The sequence below is a fragment of the Chlamydotis macqueenii genome, chromosome 25, assembly GCF_036417535.1.
Source record: "Chlamydotis macqueenii isolate bChlMac1 chromosome 25, bChlMac1.mat, whole genome shotgun sequence".
Lineage (NCBI taxonomy): Eukaryota > Metazoa > Chordata > Aves > Otidiformes > Otididae > Chlamydotis > Chlamydotis macqueenii.
This window is the reverse complement of record NC_141580.1, coordinates 1,090,875-1,104,625: the sequence shown is the minus strand read 5'-3', so window position 1 is coordinate 1,104,625 and position 13,751 is coordinate 1,090,875. Positions and strand designations below refer to the sequence as shown.

At 69.7% G+C, this 13,751-nt stretch overlaps 2 protein-coding genes across 2 annotated transcripts in view; one reads left to right on the top strand and one right to left on the bottom strand.

The window, feature by feature from the left end:
- OSBPL7 (oxysterol binding protein like 7) overlaps window positions 1-2,298 on the top strand; it is a 6,331-nt gene extending 4,033 nt beyond the window's left edge. Inside the window, 8 exon segments of the mRNA XM_086766425.1 lie at window positions 1-37; window positions 115-178; window positions 290-368; window positions 461-605; window positions 1,061-1,202; window positions 1,294-1,420; window positions 1,507-1,629; window positions 1,775-2,298. Coding sequence (XP_086622551.1) covers window positions 1-37; window positions 115-178; window positions 290-368; window positions 461-605; window positions 1,061-1,202; window positions 1,294-1,420; window positions 1,507-1,629; window positions 1,775-1,883 — 826 coding nt within the window. The 3' untranslated portion in view covers window positions 1,884-2,298.
- A 350-nt stretch (window positions 2,299-2,648) lies between these two features.
- Window positions 2,649-11,326, bottom strand: TBX21 (T-box transcription factor 21). Its single transcript, XM_086766928.1, has 6 exons — window positions 10,708-11,326; window positions 4,701-4,855; window positions 4,484-4,605; window positions 4,241-4,399; window positions 3,577-3,638; window positions 2,649-3,483 (listed from the first exon to the last, which is right to left on the bottom strand). The coding sequence occupies exons 1-6, from the start codon at window positions 11,175-11,177 to the stop codon at window positions 2,832-2,834; spliced, it is 1,620 nt and encodes a 539-aa protein (XP_086623054.1). The 5' UTR covers window positions 11,178-11,326; the 3' UTR covers window positions 2,649-2,831.
- Between the last annotated feature and the right edge of the window lie 2,425 nt (window positions 11,327-13,751).

Below are 13,751 nucleotides of genomic sequence, written 5' to 3'. Positions count from 1 at the left end.
TCGGCCCGACCGCGGCTTCCGCTTCATCAGCGAGCAGGTGGGGGCCGCGGCGGGGGGCCGGGGCGGGGGCCGCGGCGGGACGGGGCGCTGGCCTGTCCCTCGTCCTCCCTCTAGGTCAGCCACCACCCCCCCATCTCCGCCTGCCATGCTGAGTCTGACAACTTCGTCTTTTGGCAAGGTGGGTGCCAAGGAGAGTGCTGGGGGGGGGGGGGGGCAGCAACACGTGAGGGGGGCTGGCGGGGTCTCACCTCCTCCCGCCCCCCCCCCCCCCCGCCCCCCCCAATCCCAGACATGAGGTGGAAGAATAAATTTTGGGGCAAATCCCTGGAGATCGTCCCCGTGGGCACCGTCAACGTCCAGCTGCCCAGGTGAGACCCCGGCGCGGGCAGGTGCCCCCCCACCCCCCCGTCCCACCGTGGCTCCCCCCCCACCCCTGCCGACGGTGCGGCCGCGCCCGCAGGACGGGGGACCACTTTGAGTGGAACAAGGTGACGACGTGCATCCACAACGTGCTCAGCGGGCCGCGCTGGATCGAGCACTACGGGGAGGTGCTGATCCGCAACGTGCGTGACGCCTCCTACCACTGCAAGCTCACCTTCTGCAAGGTGCGCCGCGCCCGGCCGCGCCCGGCCACGCCCGGCCACGCCCTGCTCCCCAGCCCCGCCCCTTAGACGCTGACTCCGCGTCAGTACCTGGACCCTCCTTTTCGGATGTGGGCTCCTCACCCTCACCCCAATTAATTGCTGATGTTGCCCCGCCCCTTGCCTGACCCCACCCTTTTCCAACCACCATGCCCTTCACTTATGGCCCCACCCCTTTCCCAATAGCCCCCCCCGTTCCCAGTGTCCCCGCCCCCCATTAGGGCCCCGCCCTTTCCCAAAGACTTTGCCTTGTCACTCACGGCCCCGTCCCTTTGCTCGTGGCCCCACCCCCTTCCCCAATGACCCCGCCCCTTCCCAATGACCACACCCCTTTCCCGATGTCCCCGCCCCTCACTCAGGGCCCCGCCCTTTCCCCGCGGCCCCGCCCCAGCCCCGCCCAGCCCCCCCTGTGCCCACAGGCCCGGTACTGGGGCGCGGGGGCCAACGAGGTGCAGGGGGCCGTGCTGAGCCGCAGCGGGACGGTGGTGGAGCGCCTGGCCGGCAAATGGCACGAGGGGCTGCACCGCGGGCCCGCCCCGGGCCAGTGCGTCTGGAGAGCCAGTAAGGACCGGGGGCACCGCGCTGGGGTGGGGGTACCCCGTCCTGGGTTTGGGGGGGGGGGGGTCTCAGCACCATTCCCCTGACCCTGCAGACCCCATGCCCCATGACCACGAGAGGAGTTACGGCTTCACCCAGTTTGCGCTGGAGCTGAACGAGCTCACGCCCGAGCTGCGGCGAGTCCTGCCCTCCACCGACACCCGCCTGCGCCCCGACCAGCGGTGAGCGGCGGGGAGACAAGGTGCGGGAGGGCGGGGGGGGGTGCGCTGAGGCTGCCCAGCTCGTTACAGCGGTGTGTCCCACCCAGGTACCTGGAGGAAGGCAACGTGCCAGCGGCCGAGACGCAGAAGCGCCAGATCGAGCAGCTGCAGCGTGACCGGCGCCGGGTGATGGAGGAGAACAACATCACGCACCAGGCTCGCTTCTTCCGGTCCGGCGCGGGGCTGGGGCCTGCTGGGGCTTGAGCATGGGGCAGAGGGGCACCCCGTGGCTCGGGGGGATGCGGGGCCCTCGGGGAATGGAGGGGAGACCCCCCCCGAGGGTCTCGATGTGACCCCCGCCCCCTCCATCGCCAGGCGGCTGACGGACGCAAACGGCAAGGAGTCGTGGGTCACCAACAACACCTACTGGAAGCTGCGCCTGGACCCCGGCTTCGCCCACCTGGACAGCGCCGTGCTCTGGTAGCGACCCCCCCGCCCCGCCCTCCGTGGGGCGCTGAGCCCCCCCACGCTCGTGACAGCAGTGGCACCCAGAAGCGGGGCTGGTCCCCCAGCACTGGGGGTGGGGGGGCGGGGGGAGTGCAGTGCCCACCCCCACCCAGCCGGTTTGCTGGTGTCTGAGCAAAACTGTGATGTAGAAGGGTGGGGGTACAGGTGGTGCCTCCCCCCTCCCTGACCCGGGGCTGAGCCTCGGGGGCAGCCGGGGCACTTGGGGGGCAGTGCCCCCCTGCCCTGAGGCACAGGACGCCTGGGTCCCTGGCTCGCTGTGGCGGGGGGGGTGGGCAGCAAGGGGTTGTGGGGTACCCGCGGGCGGGCAGACCCCCCCCCCCCCCCCAAAGCCGTGCACAGGGGCTGCGCTAATAAAGCTGCGAAGAACTGGGGTGTGCAGGGAGCTCCTTTCCCCCTGCCCAATCCCACCACCAGATGCCCGAGTCCTCCCAGTAAAGGGGTGGGGGGCACGAGTCCCTTAGCCCCCCGCCCCCCCGTGCCTCAGTTTCCCTCCCGCGTGCCTGCAGAGGAGAGCAGAGAGCCGTGCCCCACAGCGTTCCCTTTATTGCGCAATATGCTGCTGCCCCCCCCGCCCCACGCCAGGCACGAGGGGGCTCAATAAATATTTCAGCATTAACCCCCCCCCCAAAAAAAAAACCACCGACGACAAAAAAAAAAAAAAAACAACAAACAAAACCAACACCATTTCCTCCCCCCAACCCCGCTCGCCCCCGCGGCCCCACCGGGGTGGCACTGGGGGCTGATTGTCTGGCTGCAGCCCCCCCCCTCTGCTCAAGTCTTCCCAGGATGCGGGTGGTAAGTTGGGGAGGAGGTGGGGGGCACACAGGACCCCTTGCACCTGGCTCCCGCCAGCTTGGGGTGCCCGGGGGGTGGCGGTGGGGGTGTCTGGCCCCCCCGGTGCGGCTCAGTTGCCGTAGAAGCCGTAGTAGCCGCCGTCGGTGGCCGGGTCCTTGTCGTAGAGGTCCCCGTTGCGGGGCTGGGGGGAGCTTTCGGCGCTGGAGGGGTACGGGGAGACCCTGCGCCGCTTGCACTCGTACAGCCCCGAGTCCGAGGAGTCCCCCGAGGCGGCGGCGGGGGGGGGTTCGGGGGCCCAGCCCTCCAACTCCTTCCCCTTCTCCTCCCGGGGCTCCCGGTACCAGCCCAGAGCCCCGGGGGTGCCCTTGGGGCCGTACTGCCCGGGGCTCCAGCCCCCCACCGTCCCGAAGCCCCCCGAGCCCTCGGGGTAGTAGGGCAGGGAGGGGTGGGGGGCGGGCGGCAGGGCGAAGGGCTTCACCCCGTAGGGCACCAGCTTGCCCCCCCCGTACCCCCCGTCGTAGCCGCCGTACTCCAGCGCCCCGGTGGCGGGGGGCTGCTGGGGGGGGAAGTACCAGCGCGGGGGGTCCTTGGGGGGCAAGGGCAGCGGAGCCCCCCGCTCGCCGGGGAAGAAGCGGGCGGGGGGCAGCGGGTACTGCTCGGGGAGGAAGGGCTGGAAGCGGGGGGCTGGCAGGAGCTGCTGGCAGCCGGGGCCGTCGGGCGGAGACGGGGTGAGGCGATCGCCCTCCGAGGCCACGTACATCCTGGGGGGGGGGGGGATACAGGGTGGGGGGGTGCCCTCCTGCCAGCCGGGGCTGTGGGGGGGTGGTATGGTGGGAGGATGGGGGGACACTCACGAGTCGAAGTTGTCCCGGAAGCCTTTGGCGAAGGGGTTGTGGTCGATCTTCAGCTGGGTGATCTGGGGGGGACACAGAGGTGGTGGTGGGGGGCTGAGGCTCCTGCCAGCCTCCCCCGCACCCCCCCAGGGATGTCCCCCCCTACCTTTTTCTGTCGAACAGCCCCCGCCCTGGCCCCCGACCCCCACCCCAGCACCCGTGGGGGCAATTGGGGTGATGGCCAGGATGCTGATGGGATGCTGGGGGCGGGGAGGGGGGGCATTACAGGGTGCTGGGGTGCCGAGGGGACTCAGTGGGTACTGGGGGGGCCGCTGGGATGCTGAAAGAATTTAGGGGGAGGTACTGGGATGCTGAGGGGACGTGAGGGGGGTACCAGGGCTGCAGAGATGCTGCAGACAGGGGTGTTGGATATGGGGGGCGTTGGGGGGAAGCTACTGAGGTTTCCCAGCCGCTGGGGACCTTGGAGGGTGCTGGGTGGGGTGACCAGGGGCTGCTCTGGGGGGGACCGGGGTTACTGTGAGGCTGGGGCCATACTGGGTCATGTCAATGGTTTCTGTGGTGCTGGGAGGATGCTGAGGGGGCTGCTGGGGTCTGTGTGCTGCTGGGGGGCTGCTACCCCCATTTTGAGGACCAGGGTGGGGGCGGGGGGGTGTCTCATACTCACGTCGGCGTTCTGGTAGGCCGTGACGGCGATGAACTGGGTCTCGGGGAAGGCGAAGGTGTGGGTGTGTGGGGAGGGGTGCGCCTCCTCGCCCTCGCCCTCCTTCACCTCCGTCACGTGCAGCCGGGGCTGGTACTTGTGCAGCGACTGCAGCACGATCATCTGAGGGGTGGGGGGCAGCGGGCGGTCACGGGGGGGGGCACATGGGGGGCCCGGCATGGCCTGGCACGGCGGTGGGACCCTTACCTGGCCGATATTGTTGGCCGCGCCCTTGTTGTTGGTGAGCTTCAGCTTCCCGAAGGAAACCTCCTGCCGCATCCAGTGGGCACCCGTGTTGGGCGAGTCGGGGTGCAGGTAGAGGCGATTCCCTGGGGTGGGTGGGGGGGGGGGCAGGGATGGGGTTACCCCCTGCCCAGCCCCCGGCATCGTGAGGAGGATGAGGGTGAGGAAGGGGAGGCCTTACCTGGCATGTTGCCCTCGGCTTTGCCGCACTGCACCCACTTGCCGCCCTGGTAGCGCCAGTGGTGCTGGTCCACCAGCACCACGTCCACGCAGACGCTGTAGTGGGCCACGGGGTTGAGCCCGGACAGGTTGAAGCTGAGGAACGGGAACATGCGCCTGGGGAAGGGACAGAGGCGCGGACACCGTCACCCCCCGGGGCACAAGGGGCGGCACAGGCATGGGACGGGGGTTCTGATGGGGAAACTGAGGCAGCACGATGCTCGCCGCACCCCCCCCCACCCCCCCCGCGCCCGGCTGGGTGCCCGGGAGGAGGTGAGTGACCCTGGCAGCTGGGGGATGCTCTCGGGGCCGACCCCCCCCACACACACACCTCGGGCATCTTCCTCCCCCTCCCCAAGCACCTTCCGGATCGGAAACCAACACCACTGCTATTTCGGGCTGGGCGCCAGCCCGCACCAAGGGCAGGAAGGGGACGGGACGGGGACGGCCGGGGGGGACCCTGCGGCCCCGGGGCTGCAGCTGCTGTCCCCCCGCGGGGCTGCACCCTGCTGTTCCCCCAAATGACACCCCAAATCCCAGCCCTGAGGTGCAAGGTCTGACACCCCCCCCCAATTCAGTCCCTCCATCTCCATCACCGGCCCCCGTAACCCCAGCTGCTGGCCTGTTGGCAGCGGGGCCTCGAGCCCTGGCCGGGGTCTCTGATTCAGCCCCCCGCCCCAGCAGATCCCGGCTCTCCGACCTCGGCATTTTGGCACCCACTGGAGTTTTTGGTGTCGGGAGCCGGGGACCAGCCCCAGCCCCGGCAGCCCCCTGCCCTGCCGCCTGGCCACCCCATTAGTGTCACCCGCAGTAACGAGCAGGAGGGAGCCCCCCGCACAGCCCGACGTGGGGCACACGGAGGGGCCTCTGCCCCCTCCCAGCTTTGCCTGGGTGACTTACAACTGGTGCTGGGGAATTCATCCTGACACCCCCCCCCGGGGGAACAGGGCTGGGGGGGCTGCAGCCCCCTACACCCCCAGCCCCCTCCCCTCTTCCTCCCTCCTTCGGGCTCTGCCACTTCCCGTCTGCTGGTACCCGGTGGGCGAGGGTGGGGGGGCGGCGGGTGGCAAGGAGGGGGCTGGTTTCGCCCCCCCCCTCCCCATTTCCTCGAAGCGCCGGCGTTTCTCATAAAGCAGGTGCCGGAGCTTCTCCGAAAGGGCCCTGGAAAAACCTTGCCTGGCCGAGGGGTCCCACATGGGGCTGGGGGCTTCCACCTCCCCCTGTGCCGGAAGGGAACCCAGGTATCCCGGCAGGGAGGGTGGGCTGCTTCCCAGAGCCCACCTCAGCCCAGCTGCCATCCCAGCCGGAGCGAGGGACGGAGCTGGCAGTGGGGCTGCCCACCCCCACGATTTACCCCTGGCAGGGGTCCGTGGGAGGCAGTTCCTTTGCCCTAGGGCACTGAGGTTTCCCACCAGAACCAGGGCAGAGACCTGTGAACTCATGACAGGGATGGCCGGACGCACCGAAGGGGCTGCTGCACCAGGGAGCCCAGCCGGGCCCCCCCAGGCCGCCGTCCTGCCCCCGCGCACTGGCCGAGAGGGCCAAAACACGGGCGAGGAGCAAAGCGAGGGGCTGGGGCCGGGAGCGCGGGCGGCTCCGGGTGCCGCGGCAGGAGCGTGGGGCAGCGGTCGCGGCCCTGGCAGGAAGCGCGGCTCAAGCAGCGCCACCGCACCGGGGAAGCGGCAGGCAAAGAGCGGTGGAAAGAGCGCGCGCAGCCCGCGCTGGGTACCGCTGACTCAAAACTGCCCTTGGGAGAGAGAGAGAGGAAAAGAAAAAAAGAAAAAGAAAAAAAAAAAAACAGCCATCGCGGCGAGGAGCTGCGCACGTGCTCCCAGGCTGGGGCAGGGTCCGGCCGAACCCTTGCGCACCCCGTCCCGCCATCCGTGTGCCGAAAGCGGGCAGCCCTCGGGCCTCACCCCCGGCCCGCGCAAGAGGCGGCCGCGCTGAGGGCAGGCGGCTCCCGCCGCCGATTAAAAATTGCAGCCACACCAAAGGGCGGCAGCGAGGGGCCACGCTGCCCCCGAGCCCCCGCCGCGTGCCCGCCGCTGCCGCCGCGCTCCGGGTGCCAAAACCCTCGCCGGCTCCCGGCTCACCAGCCAGCCGAGGCGATGCCCGGCCCCGGGGCACTCAGCCAAGCTGCTGCGAGGAGCGGGGAGGAAGAAAACAGCCCTTTTTCTGGGTTTGGGTTTTTTTTTTTTCTTTGCACCTTGCTTGCTCCCACACCGCCGGTTCCCCAGCTCCCCGAGCCTCGCGCTGCCGGCGGAGCAGAGGGTTACAGCTCAAACGCTGCGGCGGTGCAAACCGCAGGGCTCGGCCGGGGCGCGGGAGGGTGGGGGCAAGACCTGAAACTACGCGCGCCTCGCGTTTATTTTTAAATCCCCCGGCGCTCGAGCTCCTGGGGCTGCTGCTCGGGCAGGACTCGCTTCCCCCCTGGGTTTGGCCCCTGTGGTTTGGGAGGTGCCGCCGCGGGGTGCAGGGTGCTCTGGCCAGCTCGCACGCCCCCCCCCCAAGCACCCCAAAAGCCAGCGGGCACCCCTGGGTTCCCTGCTGTTGAACGCCTGTTTCCGGAGCTCTGGCAGGGGGTCCCGGCTCTCAGGATGCCCCCAGGTTTGGGGGCACAGCTGGGGGACATCGGGGTCAAGGGGACCCTGGGTGAGATGGGACCCTGGGGACGCTGGGGTCGTTGGGGCACAGGGAGCAGGGACACAGGGTCCAGGATGAACCCAGGTGGAATTTGGGGTCCAGCCACCTGCAAACCTGCCCGGAGAACACCCTCCACCTCCAGCAGTGCCCCCCCATCCCAGCCCTGCCTGCGCCCCTGCCAGCGTACCGGGGGGGGGCTGCCGGCTTCCTGAGCGGCCCGCTCTCCCAATGGCAACCCGGCGCGCCCCAGCCCCAGCGGCCGCAAGAACCGCGGCCGCGTGGGAGATCGACGCGGCCCCCTGTCGCGCTCCACCTGCCCCCCGCCCCCACGGTGCGGCTGCACGGCCCAGCTGTGTGGCACAGCTGCTTGGTGTGGCACAGCGACGCATGGCACGGTGACATGGCCTGGCACAGCGACGCATGGCAAGGTGATGCACGGCATGGCGACGCATGGCATGGTGATGCACGGCACGGCACGGCACGGCACGGCTACACCGCTGCCACCAACGCCACAGAGCTGCCAGCCGGGCACCTGGTCCCCCCAAGCCCAGCCTGCTGCCAGCACACCCAAACCGTCCCCGAGTCCCCCCGAAAAGGCAAAGCCAGCCCTTGTGTCCCCTCAAACGCACGGCCACCCCCCCAGACCAAAGCCAACTGTCGCGTTTGCCGAATGCAAACCCAGTCCTTACGCCCCCAAAGCCGTCCCTTGCGTCCCCCCCAAGTGCAAGATCACCCCCAGCGTCCCCTCCAAAGGCAATGCCACCCCCTGCGTCCCCCTGACGGGCACGGCTGGCTCCGGCTTGGCAGCAGGAACCCACGGCAGGAATTCCCCGGGGCCCTCCGCAGCCGGGGCGATGGCGAGTCCTCGGGGCTTTCCGCAGAAATCCTGCCCCGGCCCAGCCCCGAGAGCCGTGGGGGGCAGAGGAGGGACGGGGACCCCCCTGGGAAACCAGCAGGAAATTATTTTTGCCGGGGACAAGTGGGCCTGGGGTGGTGTGGGATGGTGTGGGACGGCACGGGACGGCGTATGAGAGCCGGGGCAGAGGGGCAGGAAGGTGCCAGTGGGGGTAAATCCCAGTGCCCGACCAGATTTGTCCCAGTGCCACCATCTCCCACCCAGCTCCAGCTCCTCTCCGTGGGGACCCGGGGGGCTGCACCCCGGGGACACCGGCGCTAAGGGACCAGTGCAGCCCAGCGACACAGGGTACCCGCACCGCAGTGGGACGAGACGTGGCTCCTGCCCTGCCCCCTAGCCCCCCAGCCCAGCGGGTGCCTGCTCTGGGGCACGCGTCCCCCCCGAGCCCCCGCGCTGGGTTTTTCCTGCGCCTCAGCAGCGCTGCAGCCCGGCCCTGCACACAGATTCTTTTGCAAAAAGAGCTCGGGTTCGGGGGAAACGGATGTTTTGTGGCTCCAAGTCTGACGTCTCCCTGGGCTGGGTTTGCTGTGAGCCCCCCTCGGTGCAGAGCGCACCCCCCCAGCCCCCCAGCCCCTCTGCAGAGCCATCAGAGGGGATGGAGATGGAAAAAGAGCCCCCAAAACTGCCTGGCTTCAGGCTGGGAGCTGGCGGCAGAGCCCAGACATGCAGTGGGACAGAGAGGATGGGATTTTGGGGGCAGCCCAATTTCCAGACCCTCAGTACCAGTTCCTGAGCCGCCCTGACGCAGCAGGGATGGGCACTGCACCAGCACCGGCCACGACGGCCGGGGAAAGAGGGGAGGAAAGCGACGGGGTGACATTTCCGTGGGTTCCTGTAGGACCTGAGCGATGGCGGGCGAGAAACAGCCGTGTGGGGGGCCCCCGCCACCCCCTCCGGCCGATGCTGGGGGGCACGGCGCCGCGTACCGGTGCCGGTTTGCCGCTGAGCGCCCCGAGCCCGGCGGGGGAAGCGGGCTGGGAAGGGCCGTGGCAAACCAAGCGGCCCTAACGCGTTTAGACTGCCAACACATTCGGCGGGTTGGGCCCCGCATCGAAGTGACACCGTCTGTCTGGGGCGAGCGAGGGACGGGGCGCAGCGCTGCTGGCGGCCCCCGTGCCCGGCAGAAAGAGAACCCCCGGGCGCAGGATTTGGGGGTGGGAAGGTCGCAGCTGGGGGGTCTGTGCCAGCTGCCCTGCACACAGCGGGTACATGGCCCCGGCTGCCCCCTGCCGCAGATTTTTTGGGAGCCACGGCGCAACCCCTGAGCCTGATCCAGCGCTCACGCTGGCCTCCTCGCCCCAGCACGGTCCCACCAAGATCTCCCAAACCCCAGCCTGGGGTCCAGCTCCCCCCACCCACATCATCCCGGTGTGGGACTGAAGGACAGGCACCAGCATTTCGGGCTCCCCTTGCGCCAAGGTGGGGCAGCTCCACAGCCCCCCAGAGCCCATATCGCACCCGGTCCCCTCCAGACCCTCCAAGTGGGCAGAGGTGGGGGGGATTTTAGCCCCCCAGAGACCCCCACAAGGCTGCCCCAGCCCCAGGAGCCCACAGCGTGTGAAGATCCAGGCGGGAGGCAGCACAGGGGACAGCAAGCGCCCGGCCGCGGTGTCACCAACAACTGTTCCGGCACCCAGGACGTTACCAAAATTCTTCCCCAGGCACATGGGGGGCACCCAGCCTCTGCCTGCCCCACGGAGCGGGGTGGGGGATTTCCATCCCAGCAGGAGGAGAGCAAGGAGAGGGGGTGTCACCCACCCACCCGCCGTGCTCGTGGGGTGGCGGGGGCCGCTGCACCGTCCCAGGCCCTGGGCTCTCGGTACTTGTTGCAGCGCTGGATCGGGCCCGTGGGTCGAGGCCGGATGAACGCCGCCTCCGCACACCCCCCGCACCACCTCCGCGAGCTGCCTGCCACCACAAACCCTGCCCGGCCACGCAAAGCCCGGACCCCCCCCCACCTCCCACCCTGACACAGCGGGGGACACCCCCAGACCCCCTTCTCCTTCCAGCAAGCCTGGACTCCCCTAGAAAATGACAGCGGGGGGGGGGGGGTCTGGTCCGTTTCGCTCCCCCACTTTTTTCCTTTGCCCAACAGAAAGACATCGCCCCCAAACCCGCAGGGAGGGGGATCCCCTCTTGCACACCCACCCCCCACCCTTGCTTAGGCAGGCGAGGACCCCCAGCCCCACAAAACCCCCCCACACCTCCAGCCCTTTGGGAAGACGAGGCAAAACCCTCCCACCCCTCACCGTGCCGCCCACCCCGCGGCCCCCCGCCTGTCCCGCATCCCACCCCAGCATCTCCAGTGCCCTGCCCCGCACTGGACCCCCCAGCCTCTCCTCCCTGACACCCGTGGGGGTGCCGGTCTCCCTGTGCCGGTGACCCCCCCCGGGACCCCCAGCCGGCTCACCTGCCCTGTTTGGTGATGATCATCTCGGTTTGATGCTTGTGGAATTTGGCCCAGAGCGCGTAGTTGTTGAGCATCACCTGCACCTTACCGGCCGCCCGGTAACCGGGCAGGGCGCAGAGCGGCCCGGTACGGGGGCACAGCGGGGGGGTCCCGGGCCCGTAAGCGCCCTCCGCGCCCCCGTACAGCTCCGCACCCGCGTAACCCTCAACCGCGTAACCCTCCACCGAGGCGGCGCCGGGGGGGGGCGGCGGAGCCCGGTAAGGCGGGCAGGGTCCCAGGAACCGGTTACCGAAACCTCCGGCAGCACCGTAAGGCAGCGGGGGGGTCGCTGGCTCCGGACCCCCCCCATCACCGTAGTAAGAGGGAGCGGAGTCCCGGGGGCCCGGGGGCTCCTTGGCGAAACCGGGGGCTGCGCTGAGCATGGGGGCGGCGGGGCGGGGGGCTCCGGTGCCCGGCTCCAGCGCGCCCATGGACGGGCGGGGGGCACCGGCCCCGCTCAGCCGCTCATGGGGGTCCCGCCGGCGGCCCCGGGACTCCGAGCCGGGAGCGCTTCACCGGTGCCCGCTTCGCCGGGTTCCCACCGCCCCCTCCATGTCCGGTAGCCCGGAGTAGGAGGGGGGGAGCCGGAGTGGGAAAGCCAAGGGGGAGGGGGGCAAAAAACCACACCCCCCTCCCAAAAAAAAAACAACCAAAAAAAAAAACCAGAAAAAAAAAACCGAACACCCGGAAAGCCCCCAAAACTGCCGGCGGGGGGGCTGCCCCGCTCCTGCCGGTGCCGGTGCCGCTACCGGTGCCTTCACGGGCTCCACCTGCCCATCCCCGTGGCCCCGCGCCTCTTATCCAAAGAAGCGGCTCCGCACGGGGAGCTCCGCCCCCCCCACCCCCCCACCTCGGGGAGGCGGCCCCGGCGGGGCGGGGCGTGGGGCGGGACACGAGGGATCCGGGACACGCGGGGAGCGGCGCTTCGGGAGGGTGGCAGGGGACGGGGGAGGGGATGGGGGGGGGACACGCGGGGACACGGGGCACAGGGAGGTAGGAGGGGATGGGGGGCATGCGAGAGGAGCCGGGGCCGTGGGGCGCTGGCAGGGATGGGGACACGCGAGGGGACAGGGACACTGCGGAGGGGGAGACGGGGACAGGGCTTGGAGTGACGAGGGGGACAGTGCAGGGCCCACCTTTGGGGCTCTGGGATGACACGGGGCACTGGGGGTCAGTTAACGCCCCTCCTGCCAGGACCCTTAATTAGTCCATTAATGAGCCCACTTGTCCCAGGGGTGCTGGGTGGGCCCGCTGTGGGTCTCGGGTGTCCCCTGCACCCCCATGTGCCCATATTTTGGGTGCCCCTGCACATCCTGGTGTCACGGAGGGTGCGGGAGGTGGCTGAGGCGTGGGGACCGGGCCTGGGGTCCCATCCTGTTCCTGGCCTCTTTCTGCTGGGTTTGGGGTGCTCCGAGGTCCCTGGGGGGCTCGGACAAGCTGTGCCCACCCTCCATGCCCACCCCCGTGCCCACCCCCAGGCCAGGCCTTCCCGGCACTGCCCTTGACCCCACCGTGCCGAGGGGAGTCCCCGCGTCCCCTGGACCCGTCCCGACGGCGTTTCGCTCCCTTGGCAGCTCCCCAGCTCGGTGCCCGTCAATACTTTCCATTCCCAGTGGGGCAGCGCCATGGGAGGGTGGGGGACGGCCTGGGTCCCACCCTGCGCCCGTCGCTCCCGCGCCACACGAAAGGACGAGTGACGCTGCCACCGGCCCATGTGTCCCCTTTCCCAGGGTCTGCGCTGGGCTCCTGGGCTCAGGGATGTTCCCAGCCCTCCCCACCCTTGAGGGTCGCCTCTGGGGCTGGGGGTGTGTGTGGGGAGGGGGGAGAAAGGGGTACATGTGAGTCTGTACCAAACCTGCACCTAAATCCCCTGGGGTCTGGCGCCCTGGGGTCGCAGGTGACGGTGCTGCCAGGGGACAGGGATGGGGACAAGGATGGGGACAGCTCAACTTTGAAGCTGTGGGACAGAAGGACATGGGGAGTTCAGGATGCATGGGGTGGGGGTCTCAGCCAGGCTGTGGGGGGTGGGTGGACGGGATGCCCCCCCTCCACGCTGACCCCCACCTCCCTTGCCTTTCCGGCTCCCCACCAGCTCCTCCCGGCCCCTAATTCCCAACCTGGGGGGAGAGGGCTGGTGTCGGGCCATGTGGCAGCGGGCGGGGGGAGCTGTGGGGGCTTTGCAGTGGGTGCAGCCCCCACCCGGCCCGGTGTGTGCGGCACACGCACAAGCACATGTGCACACACGCGTGTACACCCCTCCCCGGCACGGCTGCTGCCCGCTGCGCATGGAGTCTGTGCCCAGGGCAGAGCACGGCAGCTGCCCCCCTCCCTCCCTGTGCACCCCCCTCCTGCCAGGCCACTGCCACCCCCTCCCCACCCGGCACGCAGGGATCCCCCCGCCGCGTTCCCAAGCAAGAAAAAGAAGGAAAACAAGGAAATTTCCAGAATTTTTTTTTTCTAAGAGGAAAAACAAAGGCCAGAGGGGGGTTATGGATGGGGAGGGCGACACATGTGCTCCCTGACGTCACGACGTGCGAATTCATTCCTGTTAAACCGTCGCCGGCGAGGATAAATTCGCAGGCACACCCCCCCCGCTGCGAGATCAGCCGTCGCGGCCGCCGGACGGGTGCTGGGCTCACGAGCATCCCCGCTGCGCCCGCCGCCGGGGGCCTGTCACCCCCACCCTGCGTCCCCCTCGCAGCGGGGGTCCCGGCTGGTGCCGACAGCGGGGGTCCGGCGGGGCGGAGGAAGGAGGGTGGCTGTGTCCCCAGGGTGTCATGTCCTTGAGTCTCCACCCCCCCCCCCCCGTGGTAAAGTGACACCGGGGACACTGTCCTCCTTGGGAGACGCAGTGGGACTCCCGGGGTGATGGCTGTCACCAGTGTCCCCGTGCAGGGAGGACTCGCACGGGGCCGGGAGGGAGAGGGGAGCTGGGAGCCGTGTTCTGACCGTCCAGCAGCCTCTGACGGCCCCGTGGCAGGGACGTTCTGGGGCACCCTCAGCGT

Bases quoted from the DNA above. Each gene is read 5' to 3' on its own strand.
- TBX21 (XM_086766928.1), bottom strand. From the start codon at position 11,177: ATGGGCGCGCTGGAGCCGGGCACCGGAGCCCCCCGCCCCGCCGCCCCC. The intron at 4,856-10,707 runs GTGAGCCGGCTG...TCCCTTCCCCAG, and splicing joins ATCATCACCAAACAGGGCAG to GCGCATGTTCCCGTTCCTCA. The intron at 3,484-3,576 runs GTGAGTGTCCCC...CCCCCCCCCCAG, and splicing joins TTCCGGGACAACTTCGACTC to GATGTACGTGGCCTCGGAGG.